General features: G+C 56.0%; 1 protein-coding gene across 6 annotated transcripts; it reads right to left on the bottom strand.

The window, feature by feature from the left end:
• Window positions 1-4,965: 4,965 nt before the first annotated feature.
• On the bottom strand, window positions 4,966-21,258 carry KLHDC8A (kelch domain containing 8A). 6 transcript variants are annotated; one of them, XM_040535989.1, is made up of 7 exons: window positions 21,240-21,258; window positions 11,225-11,291; window positions 10,640-11,056; window positions 8,798-8,962; window positions 7,463-7,678; window positions 6,965-7,066; window positions 4,966-6,813 (listed from the first exon to the last, which is right to left on the bottom strand). In XM_040535989.1, exons 3-7 carry the CDS (start codon window positions 11,013-11,015, stop codon window positions 6,620-6,622), a joined length of 1,053 nt encoding a protein of 350 aa, XP_040391923.1. In that variant the 5' UTR covers window positions 11,016-11,056; window positions 11,225-11,291; window positions 21,240-21,258; the 3' UTR covers window positions 4,966-6,619. The 6 variants fall into 6 exon arrangements, with proteins under 6 accessions (XP_040391923.1, XP_040391918.1, XP_040391924.1 ...); XM_040535984.1 differs by lacking the exon at window positions 21,240-21,258 and adding an exon at window positions 18,256-18,605; XM_040535990.1 differs by lacking the exon at window positions 21,240-21,258 and adding an exon at window positions 17,273-17,291.
• Window positions 21,259-23,400: the final 2,142 nt, after the last annotated feature.

The following is a 23,400-nucleotide window of genomic DNA, read 5'->3' as shown; positions in this document are numbered from 1 at the left end:
GGACAAGGGCTGAGCAGCAGCCCAAACACAATGTTCTCCTGTGTTTGCCACTTTGGAGCAATTCCCCAGGTTTTGCTCTCCTCCTGCATATATGCGAACAGCTCGCTGTAACGCAGTTACTGGGAATTTGGTGCACACACCAGCAAGTGCAAGCTACCCACAGCAAGGAGAGAAAATACAATCCACAAAATAATTATTTTTATCACAGGTTCTTCTATAATACTGCGCAGATTGTACAGGGCCAGGCTGTGCTGCACACCCAAGAACAGCCCTGAAAGGCTGCAGCAGGGATCGCTTGAGCCTGGGCAGCTCGGGGAGCTGCAGAAACCCCAGGGCATTTACAAAAACAAAAAAAGCAAACTCTCCCTAAAAGCTGGAGCCTGAATTTTCAGTGCAGGAAGCATTTGTATTTCATGGTAGTGACTCAATATCCTTTCCAGCGCGGGCGGATGCCGACGGGGAGGCTTTGTCTGCCTGCAGCCGTCTCAGCAGGGCTGGGAAGGCGACGGGGCCTGGGCAGCGCAGGGCACCACGGTGACAATGACAGATGGCCCCGGTGCCTCCCAGTGCTGCTGCAGCTCCAGCAGCATGGAGGAGCTCTGTTCCTTTCCAAATGAAAAGAAATTCACAGCTGTATGGCAGCATCCACACAGACCCTCATACTGGGTCCCCTTTTGGGAAGGGGAGCAAGGGGAGCAGTCACCCCAAGGAGCAGCTCCCGCTGACCACCGGAGCCAGCTGGGCAGAGTGGGGCACTGCTATGTCTGTTACAGGACTGTGACAAGGTACAGGAGCTACTTCTGCTCTGCGACCAGATATATTAGAGGTTGCTTTAAAGAAATTTCCTGTTTATACAGACAAAGGCTGCTTGGGGACAATGAGCAGTGATGCTCGATGCTCGTTGGCAGGAAAGCCGGGCAGCAATCAGCGACCCGACTGCTCTGCTGCCGTGCTGGAACAGCCCTCAGAGCCGGTACTGAAAAGCCTGGCTTCCAGCGAGCACAACTTCGAGTATCCAGAGTTCAAACGAGGACACGACAGCAGCCGGCTACATGATTTGCTGAGCCCCGTTAGGAGCTGGAAAACTACAAGGGCTCGGCTGGGTTGCAGATAAGGGCGCGCACGGCACCGTGCCCACTGCGACTGCTGGGCATGCTGCTGTGCTGCCTGGTGGGCACGGTGCTGTGCTGCCTGGTGGCTGGGCAGGTCAGGAGGGCTGAAGCGGAGCTTTTTGCAGCTCCCCAGAAGCAGGAGGAGCTGTTTGACAGACCTGCTACTGAACAGTAATAAATGGTGCTACAACGCGTGGTTAAAAGCACTCAGCGTACGGATGCGTAAGCCCATTTCAGTGCAAGTCACTGTTAGGGGTAATACAGATATTTAAAAAAAGATACTGCAGACAATTGCCAATCCATTTTCAAGACTGCTGACAACATTTCTCCAAGGCAAGTCAAATTTACTACAAATTCTGGAAAGGAAGCTGGGTCGTAACCCAGTTATTTTATATTTGTTTGCACTATTTCTAAACGATTCCTTTTGCACCGCCATCCACAACAGTTGCACCAATTTAAAGGCCAATCTCAGCCAACATGTTTTGTCATCAACAGGGCTTCTGCGCTGAAGTCTAAGCGTGCCTGCTACTGAACTGGCATCTAAATTGTTTCTCAGTGTCAGACAGACATCAGCAACCCTCACAATACGAGATGAGGCAGACATTTCATTGAATTCCCTGTCCCTGAACAACGAACACTAACTGCAGTTTGCTTTCAGTTGGCCTTGGGAAGCCCTGCACAACATACCAGGGCAGCACCAGCCAGCTGAGGCCACAAACCCTCTGCTTTACGAGCAGGAGCAGCCGTGGATGCTCCCCTGGAATGAAGCACAGAGGAACGAGCACCCGAGGCCGGTGCGCTCTGACCTGCTGTGTGTCTGCTGCTCACCAAGCGGGTGCAACGGGTGAGCTCAGGCAGCTGCTTCCCCGAGATCTGTGCTGGTCACACCTGCAGCTCGGGCAGCAGCACCTGCCGGAGGTGATCAGCGGGTATGTGCAGTGCTGGTGTCATGCAGGACAAACCCAACCCGCAGTGCCCTGCGCCCTGTGGGACACCGCTGCTGAGCTGCCCGGGAGGACAGAGGGGCTCATCTCACCCCCAGCAGCCACCAAAATTGACCCCGGGGCAGCTGGTAATTGCAATTCAAGGCCCCCGGTCTGATCGCTGGGCTTGACCCCCTGGCTGAGGCTTTGCCTTGGCCCTCCAGGCACAATGAGATCCGTCGGGTATTGGTGTCAGAGATGGAAGTGCCAGCATCACCCGCTGAGAAGATGTAACAGGCGTCTGGGGGGAGAAACTCTGCAGCCATCCAAGCTGGAGAGGTTCACTGCAGAGCTCAGGGAGCTGCAGCAGTGTGAGCAAGAGCAGGATTCAGCCACGTAGCCATTGGCACAGAGCAGCAGCATTACAGACTGCCTGCTTGGAGGACCGGGGAGCAGAATTCAGCCTTGTCCCAGCTACCGCAAGGTGCTTGGGCTCAGAGGCAGGGCCTGTTCATGGGAGCTGAAGCACTGCGGGAGACACATATCATCCTTTTCACATCGTGTCGCTTGCCAGATCCTTCAGATTTGCTGGGTGCCGTTACCAGGGGTCCCTGCACAGCCCCAGGGGGCTGCGGGAGCCACCCCAGCAGCGCAGGGTCCCCGCTGCTGGCTGGAAGGTGCTGGCAGCGCCGGGGCTCGGCCCATGGATGCCATCTGCCGTTCAGACAGCACTCAGAGGAGGAAGGGAAAGCATCCAGCACTGCTCAGCCCGAACACGCATAATGCTGGCTCCCAGCCAAGCCAACCCCACAAACGTCGGGTGCCGCTGATTCCCCTCCCTGCTCCCCAGCCTTGGCGCACGGTCACCTCTCCGTCACCTGGCGGGCAGGCCCGGCTCTGCTTTCAAACAAAAGCAGGTTATCTCCTGCAGCCTCCCCTTTCCCACAGCAGTAGGAGCTGCAGGGCTCACGGTGCCGTTGTGAAAACCATCAGGGGAGAGACGTAATCCTCCCACTCGTGTCTGCCAGCAGGCTGGAAGCAGCAAATGCTGCCGTCGAGCTGCAGCGCTAATGCTGGAAAAAGGAAAGCTTGGAGGATTTCCCCTGCTCCCAGAGGGAATCTCAACCCACGGGAAGGGGCTTGGGATTTCCCACAGCCAAGAGGAGCCAGGGAAGGGATGCTTGTTCTCGGAGGAGGCTGGCACGAAGGTGGCTGTTGCTGGAGTCCCACAGTGGCTTTAAATAACCCCGTGCTGCCTAACAGCTCGCTGCTGACTGCTCAGCAGCCTCAGAGCCTGCCTTGCACAAAGCTGGGTCCCACCGTCCCCACAGCCCTGAGGATGAGCCCCAGAGAAGGCCAGCAGCGGCAGGGGATCCCAGGAGCGGCTGGGGGCAGGATTGGGGTTGACAGGGCCACTTTTGGGGTGCAATGCAAGCGCTGTGGATGGGCAGGATACTTATCTCCATCTGTGCAATCAGGTCACTTTTGCTTGGGGTCACTCACACAGCATGCATAATGTCTGGGGTGGAGGCTTGTACAGCTTGTCTTCAAATAATTAAAGATGAGTTTGACACCCCAGGTGGGTCCATCAGTGGGGTCGAGCACAGTCAGAGCCTGAGGACCCTGTGGCCATGCTGCGGGACAAGGCTGGACCTCAGGCACCAAAAACTGAATCAGCGGGTCCGCACCGAGGTGATGCTGCCCCACAAGCAGAGCCCAGCACGGGGACAGGTCACCCCAACCTCTCACCCTAGCTCTTGCCACTAATTATGGATCCCTCTCGTCTCACCTTCCTGCTGTTGGTGCCTCTCCGTGCTCTCAAAGCCGTTTATGGTGTGCTGGTAGACAGCGAGCGGTGCTATCACAAGGGAAAAAAAAAATCAAGTCACCAGCTGCGGAGGTCCCCGAGTGGGCGTTAGCTGGAGCTTGGCACAGCGGAGACGTGTGGGAAGTGTCTGAAGTCTCGGCAGCTCCCTGCCCGGGCACAGCCCATGGTGAAAAGCGCACCCACGCGGGAGCAGAGCCCTGCAGGGCGACCTGCTGCCAGCCAGGGACAGCCCGGCTCTGGGGATGTGCTTGGGACCAGTTTGGGAACAAGAGCTTGGGCTTCACAACAAAGGAGGCTATCCTGCACCAGCTCCTTGCTATGCTGCAGCTCGGAGAGCTTCTTCTGCCCTCCCGCTCTGAATGCTCGGCACATCTCCGGCTCTGATGACTGACCGGCTCCCCCCCGCCTCGTCCCCAGCCCCTGACATCTCTTCATTAAGTCCTGCAGCGGGTTTATTCCCACGACGCTGCTTTGTCTGCCTCGCTCCGCAGCCTTTCCGGGGGGGGGGGTGGGAGAAAGCGAAGGATCAGCCCCCAGCTGTGCTGCAGCCAGACAAAGGCAGTGGATTCCTCCTCCCCTCGCTCCAGCCTCACAAAGGCACCGGACCCGAGCCCCAGCCAGCGCGGCCTCGCCGCGATAACCAGGGCTGGTGCGGGAGCAGGGCAGCACCAGGCTGTGCGGTGTGTGGGAAAAGGTTCCCTGAGGACAAAGGAAAACACTTCGTTACCAGCTAGAGACTCTCTCGGCCGTGCAGAGGCGGCTGAAATGGAGATGTGCTGTGCCGGGAGATGGGGGGGTTGTTCCAGAAAGGTGCAAGGCTCCCTCCCTTCCTCCAAGCCCCCTCTCCTCCAATTTTCACAGTTTTAGGGATGTTTCATGGGGTCAGGAGGCAGCACCCCAGGGATGCACTCACGGGGGTGCTCTGGGCTCCTTCCCAGCCCAGACGGAGCCGCACGTCGGGGCACAGCTCCCTCGCTGGTGTTTGTGTTTGCAGCCTCCCAGCACCCGGTGCCGACGGGAACGAGGCGGCAGCACCACGGATGGGAACACGACGGGGACAGGGGCAGACGCCGCTATGCTGATTGTACTTAGCCAGAGACAAGCAGGTGGGATGTAAATAATTAGCGAGCAGGTTGTTCGCTCCGGAGTCGGTGCTGTTCCCCTTTCGTCTCTGCGCCGCGGTGCTTGGAGATCAGAGAGGGAGAGGGCTTGGAGCTGACAGCGCCGCGCTTCAAACACAGCCCTCACCTTGCTGCTTCCCAGCGGAGCCCAGAGGCCCCAGCGCCCATGGCAGGGCCCAGGGGGACAGCAGCTGGGGGACACCGGGGGCACAGACGGCCCTGCCCCCTGCCCCTGTCCCCAGAGGGCTCAGGGCTGGGAGGCAGCCCCAGTGCCACAGCGGTGGCAGCCGCACGGTGTCCCCCGTGCTCTGTGCTGCCTGCTCTGTGCCGGGCAGGGTCACCCCCAGGACCCCCATGGTGCTCTCAGGTTGGGAACTGTCCCCAGAGAGGGATGGGGTATGCTGAAAATGGCAAGGGATGCCTAAGCAGGGACACACCCCTGGAAATATCAAGGGATGCCCAAGCAGGGACAAGTTGCTGACCTCGGCCACAGCTGGCCCCATCTCCCCCTTTTTAGCCCTGGTCCCACCTCGTCACCTAATCACAGCAGATGGTCCTGGTGCAGCCCTTAGCACATCCTGGGCTCATCCAAGAGATTTTCTGGAGACAGCTTTTAATGAGGCAGCTGCTACAAGCTCAAAGTGTAACCTGGCGGTTCGAGCCCTCCCTCAAACCGCCCGGGAAGGACGAACCCAAAGAGGGAGCGGTGCCTGGGGTCTTCTGGCCGTGGTGGCTGGGGTCTTTTGTCCTTGCTGCTGGAACAAGGCTGTCACCAAAGCCACTGCCCGGCCCCGGGGGCAGGAGAGAGCTCCAGCTCCAGCAGCAGGGCTCAGTTCTGCTCCTTTTTCTCAGGAGTGAACAGCAGATCCCAAATCACTGGAGGAATTAAAAACCAGGCTGGAACAGAGCAGGTTGAGGCCACCTCTACATGAACCCCTGCGAAGGCATGTTTGTGCTATTCCTGTGCCAAAGGTAAGGGCTAGCCTCTTGCCAAAGCAGTCCTTCGGGCATTTCGCCCTCCCAGGAGCACTGGCAGCCCCGTGCTCCGGCTCCTGGCAAAGTGACAGTGAAATGCTACGGGTGTGCGGGGAAAGCCTTGCTACGAAGGCAAAAGAAGAATCCCCTCAGCCTGGCTGCAGGTCCAAGGTTTCCCTTGCTGCAAGCCAAGGGGATCTGTGCAGGGAAGCACGCGTAGACCCCAGGGTGCTCCGAGGGCATCACGTCCCTTCTCCCTGAACCGCCGCGGACGTGGCTGGGTTCTCCTAACCCCCAAACACGTCGCCTTTGTGGTGGGTCAGGGTGGCAGTGGGGAGATGCTTGCCCAGAGCCCTTCCTGCTGGCAGGAGACACGGCGCACACCAGCGCTGCAAGCAGTCCCTTCACCGGGGTTTCCCCACGGGGCTCTGCAGATGACCAGGGGGGACCCTGGCCAAAATCTCCTTCCCTCTGCAGGGCCCGAACAGCAGCACGCAGGAGGGATGGGAGCAGCAGCTTCGGAGCAAGGCTGGTGTCAGCCTCCAGCAGGCAGAGCCAGGCTCCCAGGGCAGCTCGAGCAATGCTCGCACAGCTCAGCACCACCAGGAGCCAGCCCAGCACCAGCCGGGAGCGGGGTCCCCCCCTTGGGGCTGCGGTCTGTTAGGAATCGGAGACGCAGAGGGCTTCCACTGCGCTGCTCAGCCCCTGGCTCACCCCGCCGACCGCCAGCAGGCAGTTCCTGACCACGATGCTGGAGCAGGCGCAGCGCGGGGTGGGCATCGGGGGCAGGCTCTCCCACTTGTTCTTCTCGGGGTGGAAGGCCTCCGCCGACTCCAGGACGGTCGGCTGGTTCCCTGGGGACATAAGGCGAGGTGGGAAGCACTGGCCAGCACCCCTCGTCTGTACCCTGAAGCCCATCCCCTTCTGGGGTCCTCTTCCCCTGCTCCCCGCTCTGTAACAACACCCCCCGACCCCCAAGTGTCACCGCTGTCCCCAGCGCCTCACCTAGCCCCCCAGCCACGACGACTCTGCCTTTCAGGTAGCCAGCCACGAAGTCTGCTCGCCTTTTCTTCAGGTAGAAGGAGCGCTCCATCTTCATCCAGCCGCCTGGCAGGGACAGGACAGACGGGTATGGCAGCAGCGCTCCCCCTCGGGAACCCCCTGCCTCCCAGGCCTCACACCTCCCTGTGGACGTGCATTTGCACCTCAGGGTAACAAAAACCCATGACACGGTGGTCAGCTTCCCCACCACCTTGTCAAGGAGGGAGCTGCCGAACCCGGCAGCTGCTGAACCCCTCTGGCCCATGTTTTTTCCCTTTTTTCCTTCTGTTGTTATCCCTGACTGCAGACCTCGCTGCAGGCTGGGCTCCAGGTTCAGTGCCCTCAAAACTCAGCAGCTGAGAGTTTCGGCAGAGCCTCCCAGCCCCAAACCCCCACCCCTGCAGAGCCCCCGGGTGCATCCCCGCCTGCCACCCGCCCGGGACGGAGCCAGGACAGCCCCACCTTGCTCGATGTCAAACACGTCCACGGTCCTCATGAACTTGGGCTGCCGGTAGAGCCGGCCCTGCCGCAGGCCCCCGAGGCTGAAGAGTTTGTCCTCCGTGGGCACGAAGCTGGAGAAGGCCCTTTTGTTGGGGATGTTGGGAAACTTGGTCCACGATCGGGTCTCAGTGTCGAACACCTCAAAGGCGTTGATGGCGTACTTGGACTGCCTCCCGCCTGCGTGAGGGGATGGGAAGAAAAGGGATGAAAGGAATGAGAAGAAAGGAAGGGACGGTTGGCTTGGCCAACGGCACCAGCAGGACCCTGGGGATGTTCCTGGGGCAGTCTGAGAGCAAGCGAGCTGCCAGCCGATGCCATCCTCACATCCTAAGTCACCTGGAACGAGGGCTGCTGAGTCCGGCACCTTGTCCCCCTCGCGCTCCCTCTCTTTGCGCTGCAGTTTGATAAAATTAAAGCACTTCATTTCTCCGCGCGTCACACCCTCCGCTTCCCTCCGTGCCAGCAGCCGCGGGTAGGGAGCGCAGGAAGGTGTTTAGTATGCACCCGTTTAATCAAGACAAACGCACAGCAGAGAAGGGCTCGGCGCTCAGGGAGCCTTTGCAATTCAGATGAGTTCAGCGCCGGTGCCAGCCAGCGAGCCCCGGCCCTGCTCCCGACGGAGCAGGAGAGCCAAGGCAGCTGCTACCGCGGCCGCCAAGGACCTGCTTTATTCTCCCAGCAATCAGAGGCAAAGGAGAGCAGCTGTTCTCCGCTCGGATGCTCCCCGTGCCTCTGAAAGCAGAGCCTGTGCTCGCTGCTGGGCCCCCAAACTGTTTGCTAGCAGCAAACAAACTGCAAAATAGATCAAAAGAGCCTGTTTCTGGTAGCACCCTAAAGACAGACGGTGCTATCTGGTGGTTTGAGCCATCGGGGCTCCTGGGTTGATCCCAGCTTTGTGTGTTGGCTGTGAGCTAACGGCAACACTTCCCTGCCTTGGTTCCCCTTTCTGTAAGGCTAAGGAAAATTGCTCCCTGTAACGGGCTCGGTCTGGCATTGCCCAGCGACAGCGGGACCTTCCTGTCAAAGGCTGACTCTTTGGAAGGCGAGCAGTATTTGGGTGATGTAACGTGGACAGAAGTGGTTTCACTCAGTAGCTCAGTCCCGGGACTGCAAACCGAGCAGGGAAACAAAGGGGGCATTGACCTGGCACCGAGCTGCCGTGGGATCTCTGAACTCCTGGGGCAGTCAAGGGCACACGGGCTCTCTCCGGTGCTTGCTGTGGAGGTGTGGACGCAAACCCCAAGCCCACGCCAGCCCCCCACAAAACCCGGAGAAGGCTGCAGGCCAGCTGCTTACCCAGCACGTAGATCTTGGTGCCTCGCAGGAAGGAGGTGGCCGCGTACCTGGGTGTGGGCATGGCCGCCAGCGACACCCAGATGTCCTTGAGCATGTCGTAGTGCTGCAGGTAGTTGTGCGGCCGCAGGTCACACCCCATCCCTCCAGCCGCATAGACTCTGTAGTCTGGACAGGGCCAAGAAGCAAAAAAAAACACAAAAATACGTTGGCTGAAACACCCCCGTGCAAGAATGTACATGCCATCATGCAATGCCCCCATCCCCACTGGGACTTACTCACGGGACTCCTCATCCCCTCCCTCAGCACCCGGAGCCCTGCTCCCAGCATGGTCCCTTGGAGGGGACAGGGACACTGAGCCGAGGACAGCGCTGGCACCCCTGGGTGCTGTGCCAGTGCTCAGGGGTGCAGAGAGGGTGGGAGCCGCAGGGCTCTTTGCTCCCGAGCCTTTGAGCAGAAGGAAGATGTAAGCCTGCGTCCCCTTCCCTCCCTTTGGTAACAGATCATTTCTCCCTTTCTTCCTTTGCCCCACACACCCAGAGTGGGGGTGTTTACAGCAGTGCAGCAAACCCAGCTCCTCTGTGCTGCTGTCTTCGCCCCACGAGCTCTGGGTCAGGATGCGACCCAGACTGGAAGGGCTGGAGCCCAAACATGACACTGAAGCTGCCAGCCCCTCTCCGAGTCGGCCACGTCCACCTCTGGCTAGCAGCAAAGCTGGCTCCCCAAAACAACCCTACTGGTCACGGCACCCACATTATCTCCTTCAGCAAGCACAGCACCACACGGACAAAGTTCAGGAGATCAGCGACAGCAGCCCTACAGCAAAGCAACTGGAAAAGCAGAGACCCGGCTGCACGGCTGAAGTATTTGGGGAGCTATTTCTGCTCCCGGCCCCACACACTGAATTGGCCCCTCCACATCGGTCAATAGGCAAGCTCAGAGAGAAAACCATCCCCAAGATGGTAAATATTATTTTTAAACATTCCTTGACGGCAGCTTTTAAAGCCGCTTAAGCAAAAAGAAGGAGCAGCTTGCAAAGAAGCTGCCCGGAGATGGGGCTGGTGACCCAGGAGCGCCGGGAAACTGCCTGGCCTCAAAGCACAGCACAAGGCGCTAAAGGAAATCAATGCTCCACATCTCTGCTTATAAATTAAAAAAATGAGATGGGCTGATAAAGGCAGAGCCCTGCAGGCATTTAGCAGGGCGTGTTTAAGGCCGTGTTTAAGCTCATGGAGGGGAGCTGGGCAGGAGCCCCCCATGAGCCCAGGTGCTTCCCTTTCTCATGTACTGATCTGAGCCCACAGCTACAAAGCTGACCCCTCTGCCTGGTTCTGGGCTTGGACCAGAGACGTGTCCTCAGGTCAAAGCTGGTCTACGGCTCGGAGACCTGCACCTCTCCAGCTCCACGGCTCAGCCAGGGGCTGTCCCAGCACTGTGCACCCGCTCAGCTCCCCCCCAGTCTGGGACTTGGGCGGAACTAGACCTGAACTGGCTGCAAAGCCCTGGAGGAGTTCAGCTCCAGACCCTGGAGCTTGGACCTGCCAGAAATGCAGCCAGCTACCTGCCAGAAATACAGCCAGACACCAGCACTTGTGGCTCTGGGGCAGAGCAGAGCACCGCCTTTGGCACCAAGAACAGCCTGCTGTCTTTAGCAGGCGGGATGGAACACATGGGTCTCAACCTCTACAAGCGCAGAAAAGGTTTTGGGGAACATCACAACCCTGTGGCATTGCCCAGAGACCTTTTTGGCTTGGTGCAAGGAGGGATGCCGACCTTCCCCAGCCGCTCACCCAGCAGCCACCCCCCTAGCCTGGAAGGACGCAGTCGGAACCAAACCCTCCTTGCCTTTTGCTGTCACCGAGATGCCCATGGCCGCTTCCCTCAGTGAGTTCCTCTTCTTCCACTTGCCCTCATCCACGTTGTACATCTCCACTATCTTCAGTGGTGTCTGGTTCACGCCGACCCCCCCTATCACCATGATCCGCTTGCCCAAGGTGGCCACCGCCACCCCGGCCCTGGCCGTGGGCATGGGGGGCAGCGCCGTCCACTGGTCGGCCTCGGGGGAATAGACCTCGAAGCAGTCCATGGGGACGCCGTTGTCATCGCAGCCCCCAATGGCAAACACCTGCCCGCCAGCCTCCACCAGGGTGGAGTAGACCCTGCGGCTGGGCAGCGGGGCGAGGGTTTTCCACTGGAAATCTCTGCTGTTGGCGACCTCCATGGCGGCAGCATCGGTTCCCTGCCCGTGGGGAGGTGCCTAGGCTGCAAAACAGAGCGGAGAGGTGCAGAAGCATGAAGTGTGGTCACCGTCTTTCCCCTGCCAGAGCTGCAGGCAGCCAGCAGCAGAGCAAAGCTCCGCAAACCACCACATCTGCGCCAGCAGCCACCAGCCCATCCATCCCCCCGGCACGGCGCAGCAGCCAGCGGTACCTTTCAGTGCGTCTCCATTGATCCTGCAGCTCCCGATCTGCCTCAGCAGCTCACACAGAGAACGATCCTAAAAATAAAACAAAATAAAGGGGGGGGGGGGGGGGGGGGGGGAAGGCAAGGGAGGTTGGAGTCAGTTTGTGATCCTGCTTCCTGAGCATCCCTGCCCCCAAGCGACGCTCAAGCCGAGGAGGCTGCAAGCCGTCTGCTCACTTCCCCGGCTGCCTTCCTGCCTGCTCAGGAACTTTTCCTCGCGTCCTCCTTCTCTGACCTGATTTCTCCTCCTGACCCTTGGTTACGTCTGCCCACACACGCTGGGACACCCTGCTCCTGCCCCCCCCGGCTGCAAAAGGTGACCACCAGCGCTGGCCCCCCAGCTCCGACCCGCAGGCTGTGCTGTGCTGTGCTCCGGGGATCCTGCCAGCAGCCCCAGGGTAGAGGCACCAGCTCTGGCTACACACCTTTTATTTTCTCCCTCTCCTCCCTTGGAATGGCCGTTAAGCGATGCAGATGAGATTAATTAGTGCAGGAAGGCAGAGAGAGGGCAAACAGGAGGGAACAAAGGCAGCTGCTCGCTCGCTTGCGTGGCGTGACAGAAGGTGCATCCTGCACCGAGCATCTCCTGCACCAAGCATCTCCACCTTGGTTGTGTAACCAGTGTGGGCTATTGCCCTTCAGACACAGGAGGGTTTGTGTTTACCCTCGCAGGCTGCAGCAGCCTCTCCTGGCACACACATCTGGGGACAGGAGAGCAGGGTAGGAGCTTGCTGACACCGAAGGCACACTCCTGGCCGGGCATTTAACGGTGCAGGACACCGTCCCCTTCCAAGCATCGTTCCCCAGCACTTCACAGCCCAGACCCCTCCCCGCACTGCTCTAGGACAGTGCTGTTCCCTCTTGGTCCCCTTTGCAGACCCCCGAGACTTTCCCCGAGGATGCTGCGGCCCCACAGAGCCCAACCCTGCTGACAGGAGCTGCCCGGCGGTGGAGCAGGGCTGGTTGCCCCCATTTCTGCAGCCCGGGGTCCGGAAGCCCCTGGAGCTGATGTTTTCTCCCAGACCCTCTTCTCTGCCTCCTGGCTGACAGCCAGCAGATCTTCTGGGCGGGGGTATTTCTTATTTATTCTGACACGGCACGATGGATGGGCTGCAAAGCAACTTGAACTCTCCCAGCTAAGATATTTAAGCGCAAACAAAGCAATAAATTGTTACAGTCCTCTTTTTTTTTTAGGAGCAGACTCCCTTCTCCCACAAGAGACCCATTTCCTACAGCTTCATTTAGACCTGAGAGGACACGAGTGGGCCTCCAGCCCCATAACCTGCCCGGCTTGGGACCATGTCGTGGCCGCCCCGCACCTCGCCTTGCTGCTCAGCTTCCTCCTCCAGCCCTGGCCACGGCTCCCCTCTGACAGCCGGAGCCTGTAGCATAGCAACAGCCACCTACAGCCGCCTTTCACCACCATTTCGGGTGAGCCGGGTGGGGATCTGGGTGCTTCAGGGGACTACAGCACCCAGCGCCGAGGCAGAGCTCCCTGCAAGGATCGGACCCTGCCTCCCTGCGCATGCAGCACACTGGGGACGCCGCGTCTTCCTCCTACAGATCCACGCCTGCTGCGCCCACCAGCCAAGCAGGGAGGTGGACGTGGCCCTCGGGTTATCTCAGGCATCCCCACAAGCTCCTCACTGCCTGCTCTGCCTCGGGGCACGGCCCGCAGGGAGCATCTGACGGTGACATCAGCTTCCAGGTTCTTGTTAGTTCCCCGATTTTCCCCTGAAAGTGTGAATTAGAGGACAGTGATGGAAAAGGATCAGCAAAGCAGGTCTCAGACAACTGGACGGAGATCCATCAAAATCACTTCACTTACCAGCCTGAGCTGGCACAAAACCCAATCAATTTAAGCGGGGCTGATGGAAGGATTCCTGTTTATTTGAACTTATTCTCCCAAATAAATTTCACTAGCCAACTGAGCGTTATTTGTTGCATAAAGAATTCAGTTCATAACACACAAACACTTCTTGGGATGCGAGCCCCCAGCAGCAGGACCCGGCGCAGGCACATGCGCACATCCCCGGCACCGCGGGGGCCACGGTACAAAGGAACACAAAGCAACAATAAAGAGCAGCAGCGAGTCACGCCGTGCTTTGCATCTTCCCAGCAGCCGAAGAGAAAGGGGCAAACAGCAGATGAGACCAGCAGCTGTTGTCCTCCATCTCTGCAGTGCCTTGTCCTCTGATGTGCATCGCTGCCCGCAACTGGATCAGCTCGGGGATTTTTTGCCCTGGCAGTTTAAGCAGCTCTGGACCATGGCTTTCATGAATAATTAATTTTTTCTCTCCAGGTGAATTTTCATGCATTGCCGTGGACAAATTCAGCGTGGTCCAGCAAATTAGAAAAGCAGAGCCAGCTCCTATTTCCAGGAGCGTGACAGATTTGCATTCTGACCTCCAATAAATCATTCTCCTGCCCTGTCCCTCAATTTCTTCAACTATAAAGTGCAGTCCTGGGATGAAACATGTCACTCAAATGCCTGACAAAAGCAGAACCTCACTGCTGCTGCCAGACAGTTTCTCTGCTGTCATTAAGGATATCCAAATCTCGAGCATAATTTTCTAACTGGTCCTTTTTAGCAAGGCATTGCCTAAAAAAATCTTTTTCAGCATGTTAGCACACAAAGACCGGGAGTTAGATTCAAAGACTTGGAGGTGGGTGAGCATTTCTATTGGGTTCCCTGTGAGAACAGGCAGAGCAAAGACCTGCAAATTCAACCCAGCTGTGGTCCCAGACAGCTGGAACCAGGGCACCCAGAGAGCCACCGCGCTTGGCAGCATCAGTGCAAAGCCCTGCCTGAATCCAGCTGCCTTGCAATAAGGATTTCTATTCTTTCATGCTCTTAAAAGAAAATTGAGGTCGGTCTGAAGCACTACACCCGCACCCTTTGTCTCCAGCTGCCCAGCATCTCCCGGCGCTTCACTAGAAAGCATCACTGGTGCTGTGCCGTGGGAGCTGGGACTTGCCAAAATGTGCTGACCAAACACCCAGCGCGCTGCAGCCATGTTCTCCTCCAGGGCAGAGGGAATTATCACTTAATTATACCAAACAAATCAGAGGCATTAACGTGTTTTTCCTAAATGGCTACATTAGAATCAAAATGAATGGTAATTGCTTTCCTATCAGCGGAGATGGCAGACGGAGCTGAGCCCCCACCAGGGCCTGCTTTAGTGGCATTTATTACCTCCAACGATTTGTGATTTAGAGACGAGAGGCTGTGCTGAATGCACTGAAGTGATGAGCTGCCCCAACAGGGCAGATCTTGTCGCTGAACCCCGTGCTGCTGCCTGTGGCTGCTCGTGCTCTCTTCCCTGTCTCATCTCCCCAGGACTCAGAAGCTTTTATGCTCCAGGTTTGGAATTCCTTGGCTGGGGAGGGCTGGGGAGGCCCAGCTGGGGCTAAAATCCCCACCCTGCATCCAACAGGCTTTTCTTCAGGGTGATACGCTCCCCTGAATATTGCACTGCAACTCGCTGCGTAAGCGCAGGCTGAAAAGGCAGCCTATTTACAGCTCTCCAAATTGACGGAAGTGCAAAAAGGCCCCAGAGCCACTCCCAAACCTTCTATTTTTAATGCTCACGCTGAGGATAGGCACCCTCAGACATCATCGTGCGCACCCCGTGCCACGCAGGCACATACCCTCCACCCAGGGTGGAACAGACAGAGACCCCCTGACCTTACGCAGCCGCCAAGCAGACAGGACCCACTATTTACTGATCCAGCATGATGCCAGCCCAACCTGCTCTGAAGAACCTCCAGCCCCTGCACAGCCCCAGGTGCAGCCCTCTGCTGTGCCTGCTCCATTCCCCACCACTCCTCCCCTCCTTTTGGGGATGCCAGAGATCCAGGTGAACACCACAAATATCCTTGGCATCCTTTTACGGCCACGCTCGGGTCTCAGCTCCGCTGCCATCAGCACTGACCCCTAATTTCTGCTGCTGGACCTGGTGACCTGTCAAATCCAGGGCCCCTCCACAGCCCGCAGGAGCCGTGCTCCCAGAGCATCTCCGCTCCCCGCACCGCCTCCACCTGCCAAACACCCACGTGCTCCTCGCTGTCACCACGAGCAGGTTAAAACAAAGATGCAGACAGGGAAAGCTATCAGAGAAATTGCTCCCTACTGAGAAAAAGCTCTTGTACTCACCCAACTGCCATGCCAGAAAAGCCCTGGGCAGTCCTGCAGCGTGCCAGCCAGCGTGAGAAAAGGAAGGGGCTGTAAAGCTCGGCTGAAACCAGCCTGTCTGCCAGCCCCCCAGCCCCTGCGGGGATTATTCTCAATGCAAGGGGGACTGGCGTCACAGGAGAGGCAGGAACAGGGGCAACAATGAGCTGGAAATAGCACGCGAGCACTGGGAAGGAATCACAGCTCCTGCTCCTCAGCACCACGCAGGAGTCAGCAGCTTCAGTTCAGCGCTGTCTTGGCTGCCTGCACTCTATTAAATAAAGAGCAGGGAGAGATGACACAGCACAGGCTGCGATGAAGACAGCGAGAAGGAGATGATTCAGTGCAGGGAACCCATTCCTGACCCAAGGAATAGTTATGGTGCAAGGCCAGGAGCAGGCAGGAGGGGGGGCACAGAGGAGGAGGATGGGGGAGATCCCCTGGAGTTTCCCCAGCTGCCAGGACAGGGACGGGGCAGCTGCCAGCCCTGGTCCCCCCGTGTCCCTGCTCCCTGCTCTTCCAGCCCCACATCCAGGCTTTGGCAATATTCAGCTGCTTCCCTGCTGCTGCTCTGGGCACAGCACCCGAGGCACAGCTCAGGGCAGGAACGTTTCTATTTGGATGGGAGCAGGGATTTTGTCAAGAGGTGAAAAGCAGCAAATGCTGAGAACGGAGGGAAATGCAGCGGGGATTTCCTCAATGCTGTTTCCACCCACCCTGGAAGACAGCAAGACGCAGTGCAACTCGAACAAAGCAACATGGAAAAGTTTCAGATGTGGGAGCAGCACGTAATCCTAGCTGTTAATCACTGTAATTGAAGTGAGCTGCTTTTCCTCTAGAAGCACATAAATGTCACGGTGTAATCGCCCTCTGCATTGACAGATAAACATCAGCACCGCGGGAGGAGGCCCTGTCCCTGCAGACTCAGTACAGCCTTTGCTGTACAAAATGCCTCCTTGCTCCAGCAAAGACAGGAAACACGACGTTCATGGGGTCGGATGTCCCGGGAAGCTCCAGAGCCACGTTTCCCACTCTCAGCACCCAGACGGGAGCCCTGAACCCCCCCTTCCCCTTCCTTCACCCCTCCACCTGATCACGATCAGGTTCACAGCGGCCCAGCACCCCCAAAGCCCCTTCCTACAACTGTCCAGAGAGCTCAGCACCCACGCAGGCACAGCTCTCATCAAGTCCTCACTGGTTATTCGTGTCCCTGAACAGGACCAGGGCCTTTGGAAGACTCTGGCACCTTTGTCCCTCCAGCCTGGGAGAAGCCCGAGTTTCCCAACCAAAACGCTCACCCTCCTGCGTGGTCCCACAGAAGCAACCTGCTCTCTGCTGTGGTCACCTGCAGTAAGGTGCTGTGTGACCCGGCCTGGTGCCATTCCTTGGTGACGCAGAACTACACACAGACAGCCTTTTATAAGCTTTGACAGTTCTATTAAAGCCCTAGCCCACAAGGTCAGGCTTTACCAAGTCTGGGTTTTCAAATGACTACAACTTTTAAGCAAAAAAAGACTTCTAAAAACACCGCTGCAAGCCAAGGACTCTGGGGCTGCCTTTACTCCTTCCTTGCTCAGACCCTGGCAGCTGAGGTTTTAAACAGAACATGCATGAAATTCGCAGTCTGGTATTTCTGACCTCTCCTCACGCTGAATCAAGTTTCCTTTCCATAGTAACAGCTACCCAGAAAAATAACAACCCCAAACCCATCGGGTCCCTGTCTTTGCAAATTACCCAGCTGGTAAAAAAAAAAAAAAAAAAAAAAAAAAAAAAAAAGGACTTTAGCTTAGTTTCAAGGAGAGAGCAAAAGCATAGCAATTATGAATGAGAATTAACGGTACCTTTATGGCCAGCAAAGAAAAAGCAGCAGCACTCACAGCAGCTCATTTCATCCCCTCTGTTTCTGAGCATCTCCTTGCAGACAGACGTGCGTGCCGCTGGAGCTGTGAACAACCTGACCCCCCCGGCTTCACCCCTTCCCCCAACAGCAGTCCCTCAGGATCATTTTCAGCCTCATCATGCCGAATGCAATTTCCTGAGGTCGGTAATAGGAAGGTAGAGAGGTTGTGGAAGGAAATATTCCACAGCTAACAGCCCAGCGACTGTAAATCAGAGGGATGCCAGAAGCTTTAGCACGCTATGGGACAGGGAGAGAAGATGTTTCATTTTCTGTCACTTGTTAGCAAAGGGAAGGCATGCAGAGCATCCTTTTTTCCTGGGTGGGAAAAAAGATACGATTTGTTTGCATTACATTTTGTCCTGAGAGAGGGAGTTACAATTTCACCAGGAGAAAATAAAATCTGCCAGCTGCCCCTGCGCGTCCGGCTCCCCGCTGCGTCCTGCGTCCCCTCCCCTCGCCCCGCGACGCTGTCGCTGCTCTGCAAGAAGAGCTTCTCCTTTGCATGGGTCAAATATACCAGACCTTTCCCCAGCCCCGCAGTTCCTCTGGTTGTTTGTACATCTCCCGTTACTCTGAATTTAGGCTGCATCCCTCCGGAGGGAATGCCAAGAGCTGGGGGCAGCCCTCGGCGGGGGCAGCTCTGCGCACCCAGCTCTGCCAGCTGCCGCGGCTCCCAGGGCCTGGCCTGGGAAAGAGGCAGAAAATATCCCACCGGGGGCCGACTGGGAAAACAAAACAAACAGGGGAAAAAATCAGCCTCCTTAAAACCACTTGTTAGGGAGAAAACACAAACTCAAAGCTTCCTTTCTGGTTGCACATGAAAAGCCTGGTTTAGCGCTCGGTGCAATTTGCTCTGCCCCACGAGCCCCTCAGCACCCCGCTGCCCTCCAGCAGGAATCCCTCCCCCCAAGATGCTCTACTTACAGCTGGGGACCGCGGTGCTGAGCCCAGGTGCAGCGCGGGGCTCTCCTAAAAACGCTCTTCAACTCCAAGGCAGGGAAGCCCCGATCCTCAGCGCCTTCTCCCGCACGCATCCATCCCTCTCCTCCCCGCAGCCCTTGCTCAGGGGAAGGAGGACGCCGGCAGGAGCAGGGGAGGCTGCGTGGGAGGGCAGCGAGGAAAGCAGCAGAAATCCCTCGGCCCTACTCGCCTGCCTCTAGGAGACGCAGGACGAGCGGAGCCAGAGTTTTCCCCATCTGGTGCGGCGGCTGGGATCTTCCTCGGTGTCTGCAGCTGGGGGTGTGCGTGCGTGCGTGTGTACACACTGGATTACCAGCCCCATACTTAAGCCTTTTATGGCTCCCCACGCTCGCAGGCTTGTTACAGGATGTTCTGTAACAGCGGCTCCCCCCCGCCCGCCCTCCGCTGCTGCGGAAACAAAACTACCAGAAACTGGAGGGATGGGGAAAAATGAGGGAGAAGGGAGCAGTGGAAGTGCTGCAGCGGTCCCAGGCTGGACCATGCCCCAGGGGACAGCCCCAGAGCCCCCTGCTCCAGACTGCTGGGCTGGGGACATGGTGCTGGGGGGCCCGGTGCTGCTGCTGCTCTGGGCTGGGGAGCTGAGCCCCTGCGGTGCCCCTGCCATGGGCACCCATCCTGCCAGCCCCAGCAGGGAGGGACAGGCAGCAGCCACAGCAGAGCTTCTGCTTGCAAAGTTAAGGCTCGAGGTGTCCAGAAATGAGAACACTCCAAGATGGAATAAGGACGTTGGGAACTTTGGGCCTCAGCCTTCTCCAAAGCAGAAGTTTCCCAGCCTGATGACATCCAGGGCTTTTCTTTCCCTGACCTGCTTCTCTGTTCTTCTCCTGAAGGTGATGCAGAATAACTTCGAGTCCAAAAAAACACATTTCTGAGCAAAAGATAAAGATCCTTTCAACGCATCTTCCAGCAAGCTTTAAAGCTCCTTCCCAGAGGGGCATTTGCAGCTCAGCCCAGCAGATGCTCCCAAGCCTTCAGGACCCTCCATCAGCTCTGAAAGCCCTCGACATCCTCAGGGCACTGCACTCGTACGGCCTTCATATGCTGCTGACTGCCCAAGCCCACCCTGCAGAGCTGGAAGGGTCCCAGGTGGTCATTGCAGAGGGGCTCGCTCCGTGTGGCCACGGGGGGAGACAGTCCCTGGAGGTGGCCACGAGAAGCTCCAGGTTCAGCTCTGGCTTGCAAACCCCTCGGTGCTGCCCCAAGGTCAGCCTGCAGCGAGCCAGCCAAGGTTTGCTCTTGCTGATAGCTCGTGCTGGTCCAGATAAGAAACTATTTTAAAGCAGCTCTAGCCATAAAATAAGAGAAATGAGGAAATCAACAAGAAGTTGAGTCAAACGACGACATAAAAGCAAATTCTCATCCCCTACCAGCTATTTTAATCTCCCGTTAGCTTTCCGGTGGGAGGATTCAATTTACATTTAAATAAAAACCTCAAGCACGGGGCCCATCTAACATGAAGATGTTCATTACAAAGGCATTTACCTCTTAAGAAATTTTAAAAGACCTCATTGAAGTGGATTTTAACAGGGGGGCTGTTAGCAGTCTGGAATTATTGGACAGTTAGTATTTGTAACTTGTTATTATTTACCAGACTGTTTACAGATCAGGCCAGGCAGCTCTGAGTGAAGGTCTCCAGTGAGTTTCCAAGCTCCCTGCTTACAGCCAGAGGTAAGAGCCAGCACAAAAGGTCTTCTCGAGCCACCAAAAACCTGGCTGCAGAACATTTCACAGTTGTAAGGAGCCATAAGGAAGGAAAGGAGAGGCCCCAGGTTGCTGGCTGAACCAAGTAAATGCAAAGGGCAAATGGAAACCAAAGCCTGTGTTTTGGTTAAAACCACTCAGAGTTTTGTTAGGGGAAAAAAAAAAACCCTTCTCATCCAGCCCGCGTGCTCTCAGCAGCAAAGATGAGCAGGGCCTTTTTGTCTGTGTGGCGCTGAGCAAATGAGGTCCCGACCCAGGGCTGGCAGTCCAAGCCCCCTGTCACCAGCCAGCTTTTGTTTATTTTTTTTTCTCCTTCCCCAGCTACAATTCAGTTAATACACGCATTTCCACAAAGCGAATGTTTTTATTTTGAAATGCACAGTGCAAGCTGGCAAGATGCTAACTTGTAAAGGCTTAGCTGTAGTCACAAGTAGTGCAAGTCTCAAACTTGCCACCAGGAGCAAGCCTTCCCATGTGGAAAAGGCATTTTCACAAGGATACGAAAATAACTAGAAAGTAATTCCAGCCAAGAGCAGCACCCAGGGGCTGGGCTCAGCACCACTCAGGGAGCAGTGGGCAGCTGGTCCCAGGGCACAGCTGAGCAGGGACAAGCTGCGAGACCCAGCGAGGGCTGCAGCTGCCCCTCGCAGCCACACCACGCACCACTCGCCCTCTTCAAGCTGAGGGCAGACCAGGCTTTACAAACCCCACAGAAACATAACATCAGCCTGGTTTCTCAAACCATTTGGGATCTCCTGCTTTGGGGGCTGGAGTCCAAAGAGAGCCTTGGCTCAGGACACGGGGATTTGTCCCAAGTGGGATTTTTATTTGTTGGTGTTCTGTTTTACATGGCTGTTTGATCTCGAGCTCTTTATCTCCTTTTCATTTTCCTCACTGCTTCCCATGTCCCATTCCTCCTGTTGCTCGGTGTCATGGGGAGCTGCGCCATCCCCTTGCAGGGCATCCCACAGGTGAGGTTCTCGGGTGTTCACAGCGAGGTGAGCGACTGCAGGGGGATAGGGAGGGTTCAGCCAGGCAGCCCTGACCCTCCTCGGCCTCCCAGTCTTACATATGTAACGCTAACAATTTATTAATCCAAATACCCTTTCATCTTCATAATAATCTAATTCCTCAAGTTAAAACCAAAAACAAAGTAAACCCCACAGACCCCTCGGTGACCTTTCACTTGCCACAGTCGGGTCTGAGATCGATCCAAGCAGGCTTACCTCCCCGCGGCCAGCGCTCTGCACTGCAGCAGCACCTGCAAAAGGCGAGAGAAAGAAGATGAGAGATGAAAGCAGGGGAAGAAGGTGGGTTTAAACTGGATAAAATCATTGAGGCAGGAGCAGCAGCATGGCCACGAAGCCCCAGATGCTCAGTCCCCGACTGCTGCCTTGGCTGGTGGATGAGCCAGACCTGACAGGCTGGAAAATAACGGTGTGTGTCTGCAGGACAGAGCCCGCGTGCCGTCCCATGCCACCCCAGCCTCCCCACAAAGGCAGGCACTGGCTTTGCCCAGCAGATGCTTTCTGAACGGTGAAAATTGCACAGCTTTGTGCCCCTCGGGATACCCCGAGGAACCCGTAGGATGGAGGCGGCCCAGGGAAACTCCAGATTCGTGCTGGAGAAAGGGAAAGGTAACTTCTCTAGGCTGCTTGGGAAATGATAAAGGTGGTGTCAGCGGTAAAGGAAGAGAAATAGTCCTGGAAACGTGTAGCAGTTTCCTGCAATTCAACATCTGTTTCCATGGGAACAGCAGGAGAGTTGCTGGAATTCCTGTAAGTTGCACAAATGAGCCAAACTGCAACGTTTTATTTTCCTTTTTCTTACCTGCATTGCTTTGGGTTGAGCCAACTCAGGCCAACGAGCGCTCCTGCCAGGACCACTTCCCATCGGGTCTGGGAAAGGTGTGTTCAGCTGCAGCAAGCAGGCCAGGAGACGAAAAAAACAGGAAAAATATAGCCAAAAAACACCCCACAAAATTAGAAAAGCCTTCTTTCAGAAGAGATCAGAACTATGGAGATGAAGGTGAAAAAAACAGGCAACAGGGCCAGGACTTGCCCATGCGCATCTGGGTGCCAGCGGTGGCTGCAGCTCCCGGAGCAAACGGTGGGGGGCAATGCAGGGGGACTGTCATTTCTTCTAGAGATTTGGCAACCTGACAGTTAATTAACTAGTTAATTAATTAATTCTCCCTCCTGTAGGGCCCTGGGCTGGTTACAGTGCAGATAGTCACCTTAATGCGCGGAGACAGGAGCCGAGAGCTTCGGGATCTCTCAATCAGAATATTTAACCCGCGGGGAGAAGTCCACCAGCTGTGTCTGCCCGTTTGACAAACGCAGAGAGACATCATTTCAGCAGAGACAGGCACTTTGAAAAGACAGTTGCTGGGAAAAAAAACCTTACACCCAGTAACATTCAAGATTAGCTACAGTTAGCAGGATTGCAGCAGCAGCACGGAAGGGCTTTGAGCTGTTTAACCAGTGAGGCTGTGTGCATCTGGGCTTGCATGTGGTTTATGAAAAAAAATGCAAGTTTGTGTTTATTTACAACTGGAAAAAAATAACTGTTTGTTCCTAGTGAAAGGGTTTATGCGAGACATATCAGGGAATAGCTGATCTCCATGAATGGTTACCAGAAGACCGAAATAAAGCAATGGTTTGCTGGTATCACAAGCTGCATCTCTTCTGTATTCACTAAGGGATCGTCTGTTAGAGTGGGAGATCACACCCGCCTTCCTGAGCAGCCCAGCAAGAGTCAATGTATTCTAGTGCAGGGCACGGAAATGTGCCTTGGGTCTTTTGCAAAACGCATCTAGCTCGGAGAAAGCTGTACGCCTAAGCAAGAAAAGGGACTTTGGACTGCAGGGTTTTGTTCTCTAGTCTTCAAAAGAAGGAGGGGTTAATCATTCATGGACTAGGCAACGATAAGAGACAAGAGCAGAATGTGTAAAGAAAGGATTTGTAAAGGGTGTGTGGGTAAAAAATGTAAAATTCTGATTTGTTTCAACAGAAATACTATATTAATATATTTCAGTGAATTGACTCCTACTCTGACCTCAACGTTTTCACTTAAATTGAAGATATTATTTTTCTTTTATTTGGGTGGTTCTGGTGGGGTCTAAATGTGTAAGTAATTTGTGCTTTAAAAGGAAAAAGAGCAGTTTCAGAAAGAAATGCTTTCAGAAGACAAGGTGCTTTGTTCCAAAGGTTGCTACAATGAAACACTTCCACTTCTCAGACCCTGTCTTCCTCCTTCTGTTTTGCTGATCCCCAAAGCTAAATTTATGGGCAAATGCATTAATCCTTAACAATGTATTTTTGCCCAATTCTCACTAGGTTTAGTTCTTTTCTTGGCTCCAATACCTGATGCTTTTGTGACAAGCCA

Source organism: Cygnus olor, chromosome 24 (assembly GCF_009769625.2).
Source record: "Cygnus olor isolate bCygOlo1 chromosome 24, bCygOlo1.pri.v2, whole genome shotgun sequence".
NCBI classification, from domain to species: Eukaryota; Metazoa; Chordata; class Aves; order Anseriformes; family Anatidae; genus Cygnus; species Cygnus olor.
The sequence above is the reverse complement of the archived record's forward strand: the minus strand, read 5'-3'. Positions and strand labels throughout refer to the sequence as shown.

What these genes read in the sequence shown, in the direction of transcription:
- KLHDC8A (XM_040535989.1), bottom strand. Translation starts at nt 11,015, where the DNA reads ATGGAGGTCGCCAACAGCAGAGATTTCCAGTGGAAAACCCTCGCCCCG. An exon ending in CGTGTTTGACATCGAGCAAG is followed by an intron (nt 7,067 to 7,462) that starts GTGGGGCTGTCC and finishes TGTCCCTGCCAG; the next exon opens with GCGGCTGGATGAAGATGGAG. An exon ending in CGTCGTGGCTGGGGGGCTAG is followed by an intron (nt 6,814 to 6,964) that starts GTGAGGCGCTGG and finishes TTATGTCCCCAG; the next exon opens with GGAACCAGCCGACCGTCCTG.